The sequence below is a fragment of the Talpa europaea genome (genome assembly GCF_964194135.1).
Source record: "Talpa europaea genome assembly, chromosome: 13".
In the NCBI taxonomy this organism is placed as follows: Eukaryota; Metazoa; Chordata; class Mammalia; order Eulipotyphla; family Talpidae; genus Talpa; species Talpa europaea.
In genome coordinates this window covers 68,694,540-68,713,810 of record NC_140080.1, presented here as the reverse complement: position 1 = coordinate 68,713,810, position 19,271 = coordinate 68,694,540, and the positions used below count along the sequence as shown (strand labels likewise).

The 19,271-nt window shown below is 36.2% G+C and overlaps 1 protein-coding gene across 1 annotated transcript in view; it reads left to right on the top strand.

Annotated features, from left to right (window-relative positions):
* The window catches only part of CCDC178 (coiled-coil domain containing 178), a gene marked incomplete at both ends in the record, with an annotated part of 283,078 nt that overhangs the window by 246,840 nt on the left and 16,967 nt on the right, over positions 1 to 19,271 (top strand). Inside the window, one exon of the mRNA XM_084252695.1 lies at positions 5,333 to 5,467. Within this exon, the coding sequence (XP_084108821.1) occupies positions 5,333 to 5,467 (135 nt within the window). The remainder of the gene's footprint in view (positions 1 to 5,332; positions 5,468 to 19,271) is intronic.

The window sequence follows — 19,271 nt, the reverse complement described above, 5'->3', positions numbered from 1 at the left end:
CAATTATCCCCTTTGGGCTAAGCATATCAAAGCTTTATTTTATTTTTGTGTGTTCAGTAATATAAACTGGACAATCGTATGATCCAACCTCACCTACTTGAAAATGTGGTGATTTGAAATCTCTAATTTCTGGACTGGGAATGAGGAAATGATTTAAGGCAATATTTTGGTGTTAATGTTGAAACCTATAATTGGGATATCAAACAGCATTATTTTTCTTAATACATTGTATTTTTTACATGCAGAATAGCAATAAAATAATATAACTCTAAATAGGGGTTTTGTGTGTTGTAATATGCACATAAAAACAGTCAGTATTAACACCAGGTTTGTGTGATATATAGAAGTTAGCAATTGTCATAAATAACTCAGATTAGAAACAGAAATCATACAATTTGCTATATTAAAATAGAAGAGTGAAATCTTTCATTCTTGATTATGACATTGGTTTGTTCTTTACTGTCAGAATATCATTTTAAAATGTTAGCAAGTGTCATAGGAGTTTAATCAAATTTCATCAGAAGGTCTTTACTCAATGTATAAATGTATACTGATTTCAATGCATATTGTACATATTGCCTATGAAAGTACTTGATCTGAAATGCTAGCGTTACCACAAGATCACCAACTCTCTGTATCTCAATTCACCATGTTAAAATGGGCATTGATTAATTTTTCTTTTTGTAAATAGATGCATAGTATCATTATCTCAAAGGGGATCATTATCTTAGTGAATTCAATCTTTGGTCTTACTTCAGCGACCAGCTCACAAAGCAAGCACTAAAACCCGCTCACCAGGTCTTCTCCAAATTCAAATAGGTTAGAAAACCAATTTGGAAAAATTAGAGAAAACTCTTCCATTCTTTTTTTGCCATTTTAAATGTCTTGGAATACACATCAATTGCTCCCTAATTCATCTTTCCTGATACAGCTGAATAGCCTCCCTTACTTTTTCATGCACAAAATTGAGGGAGATGAAATTGAGGATCCTGTTCCAAAATGACTCTCCCTCTTCTAATATGCACCTCCTAATTCTCTCTGAGAATATACCCATTATCTTTCAAAATTATTCTAACATTTGTATTATTTATTTATTTTAATTAAGTAGCATTGTCTTTCATCCTTGTTTATATTTTAACAGTATAGGGATTTCTCATGTCAAGTGTGGTCACTGTAGCTCTCCCACTACCAAATTATTACAACTTTTGTTTGGTGTTAAACAGCAGCCCAGTTTAACTGTCAGTGACTCTAATGCATTCTTAGTTTCTAAGTATATAACAAGTCTTATTGATAGCATGCCTGGTGTCCCCTTCCAGTGTTCATGTCTCTATTTGTCCATTTTTGTTTCCCTATATCTTCCTCCTTCATCCCACCTCACTACCTAAATCTGAATGGGAGGAAGGAATGTAATCATCTCAGGGTTAAATGCTTACATTTCAGGAATGTAATTACTGGAGTGTTTCATTCCAGACAAGCTGGGTTGATGGAAATTGGGGAGATCAAAAAACATTCCAGTTCCTTTGGTGTTCCAATCTAAATTCTGCATCTACCTGAAGGATTTTTCCACTCACAAATGAACTCTTTTTAATTTTCCCTTTATATGTTTTTCTCCTTTCTTCCATTTATTTGTTTTATTTTTTCTTCTCCCATTAATTAGTAAACTCCTGAAAATCTTATTTACCTTTTCACTTTGCCAGTAAACTCTTACCAGTTCACTTTATAAAATAAATTTTAATAATTATTTGTTGAATGATCACTGATCATATGAGCACAGTTTTTTTTTATAACCACTTTCCTAAAATAGTTGTTAAGTGACCAACTATTCGATGGCATCCTCATCATCTTAAATATTTCCTCCATATGTTATTATTGATCACCTTCTTGCCTTTAATATTCATGTTTGTGCATATATACAATCTTATTAGATGATGATTCTTCTCTTTATAAATTTTTTTTCAATGTTTCTCTTTGTTCTTTTTCCAGAGGCCTGTTAGCTATAGATTTCTTCAAATAGCTCATTTTTGAGATATTACTCTTTCTCAGTTAATAAAGTGTTTCTCTACAATAGACTTACAGTTGCTTCTCCTCATTTAAGATGTGAATGCAGAAAACTTACTGTTCAGTTTACTTTGACTGATGAGTTTTCAGTTGTACAAACTTCTTCATCTTTAGGAGCTCCCATTTATAAAAATGTTACCTTCACTTTTAAGAAATTCCTCTGAATCCCATCTTCCTTATAGTTCCCATTTGTCATATTTATGGATACCATAATAATAATTTATTATTTCTTTTGATAGACGGATCTGTTGTCGTGGGGTAGATCCAGGTGTTCTAGGACCATGGGAGTGGTGTGTGGGGTCAGGGTTGGGAGAATGTCTTCTTAGAGCTAAAGTAGCTCCACATAACCATAGCCTTGAAATAGCAAGAGTACAAGAGTTCTTAAGTTGCAATTTGCCACTAAGATATCAAATTTTACCCAATGAAGCTAAAAAAGTCCCCCCTATAGACATTCTTTTAACATTGGATATTATTGTCAACTTCTACTATGAAATTTTATTGTCTTGATAATCTTGATTCAATTTCTGTGGAAAGTAGATTTACATTTCTTTAAATTGTATTTTTTAATCAAGTTAACATTGGTTTGCAACATTATAAATGACTTAGGGGTGTAGGGTTACATATGTCTGCTATCACAACCTATCCACCAACAAAGCACCAAGAATATCTAATCAATATAGTGTCATGATAAATAAAATGAACTTTAAGTCAGACAGAATTGGTAATCTAAAGGAAGTCAACTTCTTTAAATTACATATTTCTCAGTTGTAAACTGGAGTTTTAAAAAAGAAGTTATCTCACAAGCCCTCAGTGAATACGATTAGTCTATGAACTACTTTGTTTAAATAGGTGACATGGACGAGAATCCAGTTCATAATCATGAACTCATCTTTATGAAGGAAACAAGAAAAATCTAGTCTCTTCAGATCTCCCTTTCACAAAATATAATTTATAGATAAGCTTCATTTAGCAAATTGGATTTACTTATTAGAATATGCCCCCTTCATCCAGGATGTTTACCTTAGCTTCCAATATATTAAATCATTCAGTACTAAGAACTTTACTACTGCACTATGTGTTTTTAAACATGTTCCCCAAAACAATTTGAAGTATAAGTTAATCTACAAGCAAAAAATTATTTTATTTATAACCAAGAAAAATCTCTTCTACAACATTCCCATCCTTTCCCTCTGCAAAAACATAATCTCCAAGCTACCAGTCATATTTTACTTAAGACTAACATGAATTCACAAATTTTAAAAACATGTATACATTACATAAAGTTATTCTTAAGAACATTTATCATGATTTTCTTCCTTTATTGATGTTAAATTGCCACAAAATGTCAGATTGTTTAGCCTTGCCCAAAGTTTCATATGGAAATAATTTCCAATATGAATATAGTTCTGCTATGAATCTTGTTAAAGCAAATTTAGTTAGAAAACATAAATTGATGCATCCATTAGGTAATGCAAAGCAAACACCAATGACTGTGTGTCACTTCCTAAACCCTCCCACTGTCCTTGCCACAATTGTTAAAATTTTAATATGATGCTCCATGTAGTTGTGAACATACGTAACGAATGAGAGTTTCCTAATATCTTACTGAGTATCTCAGATACCATCACCCCCCCTTATTGGTTGTTGGAGTTCATAAAAAAATTATTTTTAATATTATTTTAAAATTAGTAAAATGTTTTATTTAAATACATATTGAATCATTATAGAAAAAATAATATTGGCAGAATTTCTCTTCAAGAAGTGATGCTAATCTTTAATATTCAATAGTCTAAATTGCCTAAAATGCCCATAAACTAATTCCAGATAAAATGCTTCAGGATTTAGCCAGCTGAATTATCTGTAGTTTTCAAAGTTATTTTTTCTTCCTAAATTAACCAATTAAACAAGAAGAGAAGCTCATTTTGTTCACTTCTACAAAAAACTATGTGTTGTTATCATAATGCTTAATAAAGATTATTGTGATAAACCATTCATATACAGCACAGGTAACTATTTTCAAAATTATTATCTTAAGGTAAACTGCTGTATTAAAATATGCATACATTGTGCCTCAGCCTTTTGGCTAAGATCAAATGTAAAATATGCATACAGAAAAGTTCACAAGTCATGCGTGCACTGTTTGTTGAAGATTTGTAAAGAATCCCCTACATGTAACCAGTACTCACATCAATAAACAATATAAAATAGCTATATTTTGTGACATGTATTATTCTATTATGAAATAAGGTTTTATACAAAATTTTGGTGTTCATTTTTCCTTTTTGAAAAATGCACTAAAAAGAAATCAGCATAAGCAAGTTTCTAAAAACCAAGAGTTTTCAGTTATATAGTATATGTAAATATTTTAATATTGTTTTTACCATTATTTTTTATCAAGTTCAGTTCCTTGAAAATAACCTAATTAGAACAATTTAGTAAGGTCTAGCTATACTGACTATTGAGGACAAATGTACATTGTCTTGATAAAACTTCTACTGTGGTTTTTTTTTTTTGGTTTTATATTAAATTTCCAAACTGTATAGAATGCCTCATAGGAGTAGTCCTTCACTTTCTGTATAGATTCAGCCTTATACATGTGATTTCTAAACATTCTATCCACTGTACTTCAGCGCAGTGAGATGTTTCCATGTCACATAGTCAGAGGGAGGTAGATTAATAGGGAGTTCTAGCTGGAAATTTCTTCCCTGTTATTGTTCTCCCTCAGCAGTTGATGGCTAAGTTAATTCTCTTTAGTTTTGTCATGCTCTAAAGCACACATTGCCAAGCAATGGTAAGCTTTATGAAGAAAAAAAAGAGAGAGAGAAGCAATGGTGTCCATCAAAGTCTTAAAGTTGCATTTTTAAACTTTGGCTTGACCTGATGTGCCATTCAAAAAAGCTTCAAAAGATTATTTTTTTAAAGAAAGGTTCAATATGTCCTGAGGCTATCGGTTTTGAGTTAAACTGGGTGAAGTAGAAATATTTTACTCATCAGCTTTGCAGTCACAGAGTTTGCCTCAGCTAGAACAAAACTGCTGAGGCATTTAGAGAAAATTAACCCCCCATCCTGGCGGCCAGATGTGACTGGTTTCTGATGAATGCACATGAGTGGGCTGAAAAATCAAGAGACTGTGAAATTCCTGTCAGGTCCGTACAGTGCAGAATGGGCTATTGACTGCTTTCTATATTTCCCTCCATCATTCTTCTTGAACACTGCCATTAATTTCCTCTCCTACTCTGACTTGTGTTTTTTTCCCCCTCCCTCTTCCCTTTAGCTCTGTCAGCTGCAAAAAAGGATACACAAGGTGTGGGAGAAGCACTTCAAATTGGTGGTCCTCTACAGCCAGATGAGGCTGGCCAAGTTCCAGAGAGACTCTCAAGAGAGTATTCAGAAAATATTAGTTGTGCAGGTAGGTGATTGCAGGGAAGTAGGAAAGATCATTCTGATCTAGATTGAAAAGCAAATGATGGGTAGTGTGATGGAGCATTAAAACCATATCCCATCAGAGTTTTATAAATTTTTAACCTCTTTAATAAACTGGAATTGCATGAAGGATGAATCCAGTAAGTTAGCATATATGCTATGCATACTTGGGGAGAAAAGAGAGCTTGGACTTATTTCTCACAACCCTCAAAATGGATTTTTATAAATACATTGGGTATAAATATATATTTTCAAATCTTGCAGATATCATTCAGCTATTGAACAGGTATTGTCAGTGGTTGTCTTGGGTTGGTTTTGTGTGAAATCTACTTTGGTGAAAATGACTCTCTTGTTTGTTTTATTTAGTTCTTTTCGATCCCATCCACTTTGCAAAAAAGCCTTGTTCTCCTAAGCAGATTTAGAAAAGGCTTTATGTGAAAAATAAGCAACTTGGGACTAGACTGTAACTGTGGTTCCAGGTGGCTGTGAAATTGTATTTGTCTTTGTAAAAAATGTCAGATCAGCTGTCTTTAAGACTGATTTATTAAGAAATCCATAAATTATATGAAGATTATCATATGAAGATGACAATTTTTTTCAAATTAATGTTTTACTATTTGAAAAGTTACAATATGTTAAAAAAAGACCTCCCCAAGGAAAACACCTTTCTTTGTTTTATTAAAAAAACAAAAAATAAAAGTATCTGTTCAATAAAAAGACACATGATAAAAAACAACCATAATTTTAATTAATTTACAACATAAACAATACATGCTGGAACTAAACAAACCAAATCTTTTTCTGAACATTTTATTTACATGTGTACTTCATGGTCCTTTTGCCACAATTAAAAAAGAATTCACAAGGCATACCAAAGCTATTTCAAATTTCATTTTTCTTTTTTTGCTCTTTTTTTTATAAAAGATTTATTTGTTTATTTATTTATACAAGCACTGGATACAGTCAGAAGCGTGGGAGGGTGAGAGAATTCACCAGAGCCAGAGCAGGGAGCAGAGCAGGTAGAAGGACCGAAGTACACTGCTGAGGGGAGCAGCGGGCGGCAGAAGAGGTCTGTGCGCCATGAGGGACCCTCCTCTGGTGGTCGGGGAGCAGCTGGAGATCGAGCCGGTGCTGCAGAGGCTGCGGGCAGCTTCGCAACCCAGCACTCAACCGCTGCGCCACTGGGGAGGCCCTTTGCTATTTTCTTTTAAACTATTTATTTTTATTATTTTCTTGAGAGATATATGTATGTGTGTGTATATATATATATATACACTTTATATATATGTATATGTACTTTATATGTGGAGTCTGATGATAATGAATTACAACAAATTAAAATTAAAGGGAAATTTAAAGTTTTGCAAAGGTTTTTAAAATGTGTAGGTTTAATAGAAATTCACATGTAAGCTTTAGGATAAACTATCATTTGAGTATTTTAGAATTCTGAAACTTTTTTTTTCTTACAATGTCCTTAATATATACTACCTTGAAAATTATGAGATAGCTATTATCTGTGATTCTCTTTTAAATATCCAAAGGCAATCTGCATGTACTAATTATTATCTTGGAAAAATCCATTCTCAAATGTGAAAACTCTTAAAAGTCTTACAAATAATAAATTCTCAATGAAAATTATGGTGTATTTTGAAATAATGAAAATCAGTAGAAATTATTTGAATTATCAGTAAAGTGAATTCTCAATCTATAATTTTCAATAATCCTTATTCTAATTTTTTATTCAAAATTCATGAATATATCCTGTATTACTGATTTTAAGTTACTTATTATTATGGGTGTTGCATAACAGGGCAATTAGGCTTAGGAAAACATTGATAAAAAAACTCTACTAAGGGCCTCCCCTGGTGGCGCAGGTGGCAGAGTGCAGCGCTGTGAAGCTGTCTGCAGCCTCTGCAGCGCCGGTTCAATCCCCAACGGCCTCGGAGCAACCCACATGGCAAGCAGACCTCTCCTGTCTCGCCCACTGCTCCCCTCAGCAGTGTCTTCATCCGTCTGCCTGTTCTGTTCCCCACTCTGTCTCTGGTGAATCTTCTCACCCTCCCGTGCATCTGGCCTGTACCCCAGTTCTTCTATAAATCTTAAAAAAAAAAAGTATTTAAATAAAAGAAGGAAAACTCAACTACTCAGAGGATGATATTTGGGTAATTTGGATTATAGAGTATATTTGGGTAATTTAAGAAGCGTAAGTCCAAACATTCAGCCTGGTGCAAAATGACCTCCAAGAATGAATTCCTACTAAACTTCCCAGTATTATCTTTCTTCACATCAGCTCCACCATTATGTTTCAGCCACTTCAAAATTCCTACTAACCATAAAAACTTCTGTTTTATTCCTTTATCCTCTCCAGTGCTTAATACTCTTCTTTCCACAATACTCTTCCTTCTCTTACCTGTTAAAGAATATCTGACTCTGTTCAACTAACTCCTCTACAGAATGTTTGCTGAGCCCATCACTCCACCTACTTCTGCCAGAAAAATTGACTTCTACATATGGCAAATGCCCTCCTTCCTAGAAAATTCTAAGCATTTCCAGAAATTTTTATCAATGAAACCAGTCCAATTCTTGTTTAAGTTCTTAGGGCATATAGTAACAAGGCCACTAAGAAGATCTAGGAGTACCGTAGATCTGTCTTGTTTTCACTTCTTATGTTCAATTTTTAAATAGGAAAATCATAGCACAGTTATTTAATATGTTTGCAGAGTGACTCTGCTGATGCCAGTCTCTACAGTTTGACTCAACATGACTGAAAATTAGCAGCCCAGATACTCTCTATTTTCTCTGTTTTCATTTAGTATCAATCATGTCAATGTTGGGAGTTTAAATTATGTTTGATATTTTGATATAAACTTTAATATTTTTGATATATTATTCCATATATGGATGATGCCATATTAGTGAACTATTAGATATGAAATAATACTATGAAATTTTTGAGTAGTAAATTGTTCACAACTGATATTGAGTAAGAGCAATTCAAAATAAATGTTGAGCAGAAAAAGGAATCTTTGTTTCATATTTGGACTTTGAAGCAATTCCTTACAGAATCACATTTAAAAAAATACAAAAATTGATTGGCAGATCTGCAGATGGTAAAAGCCTGTTGGGCAAATAGCTTTTGAATTAAAAGATCAAGCAGAAATCAATAAGATGAACTATAAATGGAATGGAGAATTGGCATATTTTATGTTGATGCTATTTATATGAAAAAAATAAGGATTTTTAGTTGACCACAATTTTAATATCAGCCAAAGTGAACTACTGCAAACTTAGGAACAAAGGCATGTGCCAGCTCTAGCAAGCACATAAGACTTCCATTCTGACAGTATATGGCATAGCTTAATTTCATGTCTTAGCCCATATAAAATACTATCATTCTTTCATTTCTCGCATCACTATTTTTCTTTTTCTTTTTAATTTATTTAATGTCATGATATGTAATACCTATTTAGCATTGTAGGGTAAGGAAAAATGTCAGGCTTTTCTGCCCTCCCACCATCAGGATAGATGATGGATCCTTGCGGTCCTGAATGCATGCCTGATGGCGGGAATAGGGTGTGGGCATAGGTAGATGGGATTCACCTGGGCTGAGACTATGCTCTTAAGGGCGGCGTCATGGGGACGCCAGTAGAAGCCAAAAGAGAAGCTGAGAAAGAAGTAGCAGATGCCGAGAGAGAAGCAGAGAAGGCCGGAGAGCCCAGATAGAGGGAAGACTTGCTGGGGGCTGGGAGAACTGCCAGCCTCCTGGCCCCCCAGCTCCCCTGCCTGCTGTGTACCTGGTAAATCCCAATAAAAGACCTACAAAAGCCACTGAGGACTCTAACTCCTCCTTTACCCGGTCTGCATGGGATCAGAAAACCTTCTCAGTGGTCATTCCTGACCGTACATTTGGCGTAAGTTGGCAGGATGATCCACGCAGACGGGTATTGGAGCTCTCCGAAGACCTGGAGGGACTAAGGAGTAAAAGACTGTTTGCTTGTGACAATGGGGGAGGTGTCATGGTGGCACAGGAGATGGACGAGGTCTGGGAGCTACAGGACAAGACCGTGCATGAAGGAAACGCCCGTGAGGATCAGCCAACGACCCCTGAGGCAGCAAGAATCATCAGCGAAAAGAGAACCATGATTCGGAGCTCACCAGTGCTGATGGAAGGGGGGGCCTAATGGACTTGGACTGATGAACTTGGAGTGACAATCCCTCCAGAAGGCGGAGGAACTTTGGCAAGTTAATGTTGTTTTGGGACCCTGGGGGAGAATTGTTTGTACACCCCAGGCGATAGGAATCTGGGGGTGGCCAGTGGGCCTTGATGGCCAAAAGCAGCCTGTGTATGCCCAGCAGCCAGGTGGAGGAGAAAAGCCAACTGAGAAGGCAAAGCTGGTGCTGATGCTAAGTTGAGAAGCCCTGAGTGTCTGTTAAGCAGTCTGGGTATGCTGAAGACCTGTGAGTCTCGTAAAATCACCTGTGGGTGATGCCCTGCTCTTTGTCCAAAAAGGGTGAGGAGCTGAGGAACCCACCCCTGGGGGACGGGTGGGGAACGTGGCTTGGGGTGGAGCCCAAGCCGAATATAGAGTTTGGATCCCCGACCCATGTGCTTGTGCAGTGGGTTGGCCTGCGTGCAGCGGTCTGCGAGCTGCATTGGTGACTATGAAAGCCAAATGTTGGAGCAACTACAGACAGAAACCCTGAGGGTTGGTGATTACCCCCAACAGTATGGAATTGCCAATCCCAGAGTGAGTGCATCCTGGGGGTGGATGCTGTGTGTGGCTTGTGGCCGAGACTACAGCCAGAGAAGGCCAGGAAGCCTGACAGCTCCTGGTGTGTTACAGTAGATGCCTTGAATGGTTCCCCTCCCTCGTATGAGCAGTGCCTTCGGCAGCAGATCTGGTGGCTCATCTGCTGGTACCAATAATTGTCTTTTGCTACTAGGTTGGGGCCCTGCCTGGACTTACTTGTATTTTTGTTGTTGTTGTTATAGTGTGATGCATTTGCTTTTGTGGGCCATAGCTGCATTGTTTATGTTTGCTAAGAAAATTGTATATATGTAGACTATATGGCAGAAAATCCTGAGGGAGTGGGCTGAAGGGTAAGGAAAAATGTCAGGCTTTTCTGCTCTCCCGCCGGCAGGATAGATGATGGATCCTTGCAGTCCTGAATGCATGCCTGATGGCGGGAATAGGGTGTGGGCATAGGTAGATGGGATTCACCTGGGCTGAGACTGTGCTTTTTAAGGGCGGCGTCACGGGGATGCCAGTAGAAGCCAAAAGAGAAGCCGAGAAAGAAGTAGCAGAAGCCGAGAGAGAAGCAGAGAAGGCCGGAGAGCCCAGATAGAGGGAAGACTTGCTGGGGGCTGGGAGGCCTGCCAGCCTCCCGTTCCCCCCCAGCGCCCCTGCCTGCTGTGTACCTGGTAAACCCTAATAAAAGACCTACAAAAGCCACTGAGGACTCTAACTCCTCCTTTACCCAGTCTGCATGGGATCAGAAAACCTGCTCAGTGGTCATTCCTGCCCCTACAAACATTTATTTGGAAAAACTGATCTTGACTCATCATTAAATGAGAGAATGTTATGTTGCTACAAAATTCTCCTTTTGTGCCAGCAAGCTTAGGGCAGGTTCACTTTCAATTGGAGCAGACAGATAAAGAGAGACCCAGAGCATTTGATTTTTCCCCTTCCAATGGATTTTTCAGTCTATAATGCCCTCCCAGGGAACCAGGTACACAGGCACAACAGGCAGGGAGGCTGCCATGCAAGGAGACAGGCACAGGTAGGGCAGGGAGAGCCTGGGAAGTAGGCATGCAGCTGACTCCTCCCCCAGACCCCCGCAAATATTTGTGTTCTTTCTTTGGGTTCTCTTACCTTATCTCAGGGTCTCACCTCTTCGTAGTCACGCTTCTGGTACTCACATTGCTGCCACTACTTTTATCCCTGCATCTAGGCCCAGGTGTGCACACTTATGCATGCCTGCACCTTGCTCCAGGTGTCCACCATCAGGCACGCATGCCCTGCACCCACACTCCTTCTGCATTAACATGATCAGGCCGCAGGTGATAGCCAGTGGTATAAAAAACCCGATTAATTCATTTACCCTACAAACATGTTAATGTCATCTGAGATGGCGTGAACACAAGTCTTGTGTCTGGTTAAAGGAAGTCTCAATATTTCTATTGCACTTTTTCAAAAGGAGTACATCTGCAGTGTTTTATAGGGTGGGTGTTTGTAAAGGGCAGGAATGGACACGGTGCAGGTTTTCTGATCCCATGCAGACTGGGTAATGGAGGAATCAAGAGTCCTTAGTGGCTTTTTGCAGGTCTTTTTATTGGGATTTACCCGGTACACAGCAGGCAGGGGGACTGGGGGGCTGGGAGGCTGGCAGTCCTCCCAGCAAGTCTTCATTCTATCTGGGCTCTCCGGCCTTCTCTCAGCTTCTGCTTCTCTTGCTTCTCTCTCGGCTTCTCTTTCAGCTTCTACTGGCGTCCCCATGACGCCGCCCTTAAAAAGCACAGTCTTAGCGCAGGTGTACCCACTTCAGGTGACCACCATCAGGCATGCAATCAGGATCACAGGGTTCCCTCATCTATCCTGATGGGGGAGGGCAGAAAAGCCTGATTTTTTACCTTACCCTACAGTGTTTTATAGGTTAGGGTGTTTATGGTCAAATAGAAACACTTAAAGAATAGCAATCTAACATCAGGAAAAGGGAGAAATATTTGGAACTCTTAATTGTAAAAAGAAAAGGCTTTGGAGGGACAAACATCTGAAGGACTGCTGCGTGAAGGTTCAGGCTTATATATTTTATGGAGCTCTAGAGAGCAGCACCTGGACCAATGATAGAAGGGCTTGGGCTTGATAGGAATACCATTTCTAACTGGTGTTGTTGGTCAAACATGCACTGCTGGTGATCTAGCAGAAGTCACGGTAGTGACTAGGGGAAAGTTAGTGGTCTAGGGTCAATCCAGAGAACACCACTTGAGACAATCAATGATTGTCCTGGACTTATTTCCTGACCTCCTTACAGAGATATCCGTGTGTATGTGTGTTTAACTCCTTACCTACTAGAATGTCAGCCTTCTCCATCAGAAAGCATGGTCTTTGATCTCAAGCAGTTTACAGGTAACTTAAAGAAAATGAGTTTCAAGACATATTTGGGCATGGGGGGGGGTTCTTACGAGGTCAAAGATATTTTACTAAAGTTTCCAAAGTTAGAAGGTATAATCTTTGTTTTCAAAGAATTTGCAAACTCAAAAAGAGGGCAGACATAATAAATTGTGTAGAAATAAATAAGGGCAAGAAGAAGGGCACTTAGCCCAACCTGTAAATATAAGGCCACTTTTATAAAGGGAATAATATCTGCACTAAATCTTAAAAGAGGGATAGCAACAAAAGGTGGGCAGATGGTTATAGATAGGAATAACTGGAAGAAAGATATGTGAGAATAAGACAACCTAGTGCAAATAAACAGAGGAAATGGCAACTAATTTGGTATGGCTAGAGTGTAAAATGCAAGACAGGGAGTATAAGAGATGAAACAAAGTGGTTGATATACATAATATTGGGGAATAACTGGATATATGTTTAATTGTTAACTAGATACAGAGAATAAACTTTATGGTTGACTATGAAATAGAAAGGTATTTGGGCCTGAAGATACCTTTGTGAAAGAAAAGGAATTTGAAACAAGCTATTTGAATTAGTAACTAATTCAAATTAGTTATTTGAATTAGTAACAATATAAATAGATGAAAAGGAACATTGTATGAGATGGAAGGAGGGGAATACCTTAAAGCAGAGAAAGTATGAGGGACTTGAAAGAAGATTCCAGGACTATGGAATAGACATTCTTTTCTTTTTTTAACAAAGCATTTATCTAACTGTTACTATGCGTCAGGCATTATACTCAATGATTTATAAATTTTAACTCATTCTCAAAGAGTACTTAGAGGTACTATCTTAGTATCCCCATTCTACAGAAGAGAAAAATGAAAAATAGAGAGGTCACAAATTTTGCGGAGGGTCACATAAGTAATCAGAGAGACAAGATTTAAAACGAAGCAATATGACTACAGGATAACATCTCTTAACAACACTACTCTTGCCATTTTCTGCATGAAAAGAAAATTAAAAACAGATTAAGTCTAAACATGATAAGATGAAAAACAAATTAAAATTTACCTCAAAAATCTCATCAGAAACTTTGGAGACCAGAAGACAAAGAAGAATATCTTAAAACTACTGAAAGAAAAAAAAATGAACCCAGAATTCTCTATCCAGTAAAAATATCAACCATATAGGCTTAAATCCACCCATATTGTGTTATATTAAATATAAATGAGGTAAAAAACCAATGAAAAAAGCATATAGTTATGTTAGAGAAACATACAAGATTAGTTTTAATAGTCTATAAATGATACACTTTATAAATGAACACATTCACTGAAAGTGAAAGGTTGGAAAAAGATTTTCCATGCAATACCAAGAATTACAGGTGGATGGGTAATGTTAATATCAGAAAAATTAAAGTTCAGAACTAGAAATATTACCAGGGACCAAAAGGGTCATTTCATTATGAGAAAGAATCCATTAATCAAGGTCATATAACAATCCTAGATGTATATGCATCTAAATAAGAAAATTTCAAAATACATAAAGCAAATATTGAGAAAAGTAAAGATAAAAACATGCATAATTATAAATTGAGATATCAATCCTCCTTGGGAATTTATAGAACATGCAGACAGAAAATTAAGAACATGGAAAAAAATCAGAAATAACATGGAAGAATTGAATAATGCCATCAACCAACTTGCCCTACTTGGCATTTAGAGGAAATTCCATTCATATAGCTGAATGTACATTATTTTAAAGTGCATATATGGAAAAGTTTCAAATATAGACTATATCTGCTCATGAAATAAGTCTCAATAAATTTAAAAGGATTAAAATAGAGAAATGTTTTCTAATCACAGTGGAATTATTAGAAATTGATAAATATATTTTTAAAATTCCCCAAATACTCAGAAATTAAATCACACACTTCTAAACATGTGGAACAAAAATGATTTACAAGATAAATTAGAAAATATTTTTAAGACAATTCATGCAAGATTAACCACCATGATGGAATTGATGATTTGAGCGGCGTGAAGCTGAATAGTATCACACAATAGAATTAGAGGACTTCTAAGGGTGATTCACAGGGCTAGGGAAAATAAGAGGTCAGAATGAGATCAGAGAAGTGATCAGGGCAGATCTGATCAGGCCCACATCTCCAAGGGCCTACTTAGGGAGTACTTCTGTTACCTAATCAGCACCTAACTGAGCATTTAGCATGTAGAACCTAGAACAGGAACCTAAAAGAGTCGGGACATCCAGATAAAGATGTTGTAGAACAAATGAAGTTCTTCTTAAATGTTAATATAACCAAGTCAGTTTTATTTTTTTCATATGATGACTTGGATGCCAGCTGATTGACTTGATTGTTTAAAAGCTCCTTTTGTCCCCCCTCTAGACTCTAAACTCTATTTCTTATTTCTCTCAAAGCAGTTTCCATTTCACTCTCTAATTCTTTGTTCCTCATATATGGTATTGGTCTTTGATCTCTCAAGGTACCTAGATTATCTTATAACATCCATGAATGCCTGTGGATAATGGTGCCACATTACATCACATATCTTCCTTTCATTTAAATAAAGAGAATCACCATTTCAATATTGATACCTAAGATGGACATACATTCATTACATACATGCATTAATGTGAATAGTTTCAGGAGGTTAATACAGCAATTGTCAATTTTAAATTCCACAATTTATTCCCTTTATTAAATAACATGCTAAAATAAAATTTATTCCCTTTATTTTATTTTTTAATTTTTGGTAGAGAAACAGAAACAAATAACTTTTTTTTTCAAATGGTTAAAAAATAAGTCATGCTTCATATTGCATTTTCTAAATTCAAAATCATTGCTTATTCTTATTTTGCATATTTAAAACTCAGGAATCTCTTAATGAAGACATTGTATTTACTGTGTAGATAGAGTCTGAACAGCTGTCAAGTTCTATTTTGTAAGTGTATTCCTTTTTTTAAATTTTTAAATGAAACAACTGATTGTTTTTATTAGAAAGATATTTTTTGTTGTGAGCTTTTTCTAGACAGAAATAAAATAATACACAGCATTTTAATTTCTTATTGAAATTTATCTATAGTCAGTACATTTTTCAAGTGGAGGAACCACTGCAGTGGAGTGGGGGAAAGGAGTTTTTCAAAGACAGAACTTTAAGTTTGAAAATTAGTGACTAATGGAGCATATCCAGTAGGTATTTTTCATACAAGTTAGCATCATCATTATATAATGATGCTGCCTTTGATGTGAGATTAAGTCAGACACATGATTTTTCATCCAAAAGGATCAAGATTATGGAACAATGAGCAGTGTAGTTATAACAAGAGGAAGATATTAGGATAATATTTTTAAAGAAAATACAAAAAAGATAAAACTAGAAGGATCCTTGTTATCCATAAATGGTACCACCTCTATTATAAATAAAGAGAAAATTATGAAGATGAAATAATTCAATTAGCCTTATTGTGGATATTACAAAGTTAAAATACACAGTCTTGATTTTTATAATTTCATATAAACTGTAAACCAAATGTGAACAAAATACACTGTCCTGCATATCCTACCTCAGTGCATCACAATGAAAGAAGTTTTACCTGTATATTTTAATCCATGTAAAGATGTATACATATTATCATAAAGGGGAAAATAGTACAGATGTTCACCAAACTCTGGCTTGAAATCTTTTCTCGTTCTTTTTTCCTTCATCACATCCCTCAGTTGGTAAGGGAAATATTTTCCAAACTAATTCTGATGATCTCTCTAAAATGAACTAGGGCCTAGACAAATGTAAGTAAATCTACTTTATATTTACATAGCAGGTTTCAGTTTCATGCATATCTGATATGAATTATATCCACCCTCTCTGATAAGAGAGGAAGACATTTTGCCCCATTTAAGGGGTTTAGTTACTGAGCTGTAGAGAATCTGAGGGACTTGTCCAAAGACTCATAATCAGTCAGTAATGAATATTTGAACAAACACATCATCAACTGTGTTTCTACATCTAATCCCTCTCAATTAAAAGTCAGTTTAAAATCTCTTCAAGTTGAGCCTTTGTTTTTTAAGTCACTCTGTAAGAAAGAAGGAAGGTCACAAACCCACACAATTCAGGTCTCTATCTGGGACAATTAAGTCAGGAGGAAATATGAAAAGATACTGTCGTTACTTTATGGAATTTAGATCTCTCTGTGCCTTAACTGATAAGAACCTGCTTCAGCTATTGCCACCAACATCCCACTTTGTCAAGCATCTAACATTTTATAGTATACCATTTGTTCCATATCGCACATTTGGAGATAACTTCTTTATTAAAACAAAGTCAGTTAATGGAAGTCTCTCTATGTTTAGAGAGACTTAGAGGTATTTAGACGTATTGATGTATTTCAACACAGCTCCTATGAATGTGTTGATAGGCATATCATAGATCATAAATGCATCCATTGAAATGCTAACCATGGTTGCAAAGCAGATTATCTTATTTAAAGACACTGGTTTAAAGTTTTAGACATTTAATTTAATTATCATTTCCCAGAAGTACATAAGGAAATCGGAAACCTAGTGTGAATAACATTATCTTCCCAGAAATGAAAACTTGCAAGAGCATTTTTGCCACAAACTCAATAATTTCAGTATAATCACTGACTATGTTTTTGTTTTACAGAACCAGTATGATTTGGAAAAAAAAGAATAAAATTGCTTTTAAAGTACAAAAATAATTATGAACCACTTGAAACGTAATGTCTGTGTTTTATTTCTCATCAGAATTCATTAGTGTGTAACATCAATAATTGAGCCCATCATTTGCCAACACTGACTTGGCTCAGTAGTTCAATCATGTAACCCTGTAAACTCACTTTCCATTAAAATGAATGTTGCTGACAAAGGATAACTAAAGAGATACTTCATTTATTAACTAAAGAGGTACTTCATTTATCAACATTTTTAAATTAGGAGTTTGGGGCCCCAGAAGCTTAGCTGGATGATTTATTTGAAGGATCTTTATATTAGACCAAAAGACTTGTTCCAAATCATACAATGTTAGCCACAAAGATAATCGCATTTCATTTGTATAACATGTGATTCAGGGCTCTTTCTTCAGAGGCAGCCGTAGCCACCTGCAGAGAATCAAATGACCGAACCAGAATGAAAACTTGCCTGCTTAGTATAAAATTATGAAACGTGCAGCATTCTGCTATATCCTGATTTACTCCATTGGGCGTATTTCTTACAAAACCTATAATATGACATCCTATATTCTGATAGCCTAATGTTGTCAAAATTGATTTGAGGAACTAAATAAACAGGCTACATATGGTTAATAACGAGATGAAGGATCCCTAATATCCACAATTTTTATTTCAGTACATTCAAATTCCTTATCACTGGCCCCTGACCCATACCTCCCCAGTTATAAATGCCCACCAATATTGCCGAAGCTTTTCGAACAAGTTTCATTTTCTAAAGTTGATCTCACGTCCAACTGCTAGGATAATATTCCATCATTTTGGATGCAAAAAAGCAAACAAACACACAAACAAAAACATCTGCAGTGCAGTGAGCAAAGCATGAAATCAAAATTCCTCATATATATCAAAAGTTGCATCCCATAGACCTTTAAATATATAATTTCTAGAAAATATGCAAGATTGCATGATCATATCTTTCCTTGCTTCTTCTGTAATAAATTAAATGCATGTTTCTTAGTAAAACCTTTTTATAGAACTAGGGAAATCTCTGCATTTAGCCTCTAGTGTTGCCAGCTGGCATCATTCCCTGTTTTGGATCAGAAAGTTCTCAACCAGCTGATTCATTCAAAAGTCAAAGTCCAAGGCTGATGTTGGATTATGAAATGTTATCTTCACTGTATCAAGCTGCTGCTTTTTCTTATCTCATCTCTCTCCTTCCGTTTTAACTTACCTACCTTCTTTAGAAGCATTTACCCGGACAGATTCTAAATAAAAGTGAGCCTACAGAAACGCTTTCTCCTGCCTGCCTTAATTTTTGCTTTACCTTACAAAAGTTAAGATAGGAAAAAAAAAAAAAAACCCTCTTCTAAACAATAGGCATAAAGAGTTACTCATCCCACAAGGCTGTGTTAGTAGTATTCTACAGTCTTTTTTGAAGAAATAGGGGAAACAGACCATATCACAGCAGACAGCATCTGGGATAGCCTGTGTTTGACTTTTTCTGTTGTGTTTGTTTTATCTTGATTATCACAAATAACCACAGCAGATTCAGTTTTGAAATCCAGGAATTTCTAATTCCCAATCCAGACTGTGCCACATGAAGCCTGCTGCTGCTTGGTACTCACATTTGGGGAGACAGAGATTGTAGATCTGTTGTGGAAGACAATGAAAGTTAAAGGTGCAAACTGGGTGTAGTGACTAGAGAATAGCAACTTAAAGAGAATAGTAGCTTAGAATACCACACACGTGGTATCTTAAAAAACTACCTCATCTAGGCTAGTTTTCCACTGAAATTATTTGGTAAATAGAGCTCAGAAGTTACTATTAGAGTGCAGGTTTACAAAGATTAAATCCTTACTAGAGCAGCATCAAAGAAAATAAAGAAGGGGGAAAGGATGGACATGGCAAGCACATGATCACATTGGCCTATTAAAGTGGTGGATTCAAGTGAAATTGAGAATCAGAACA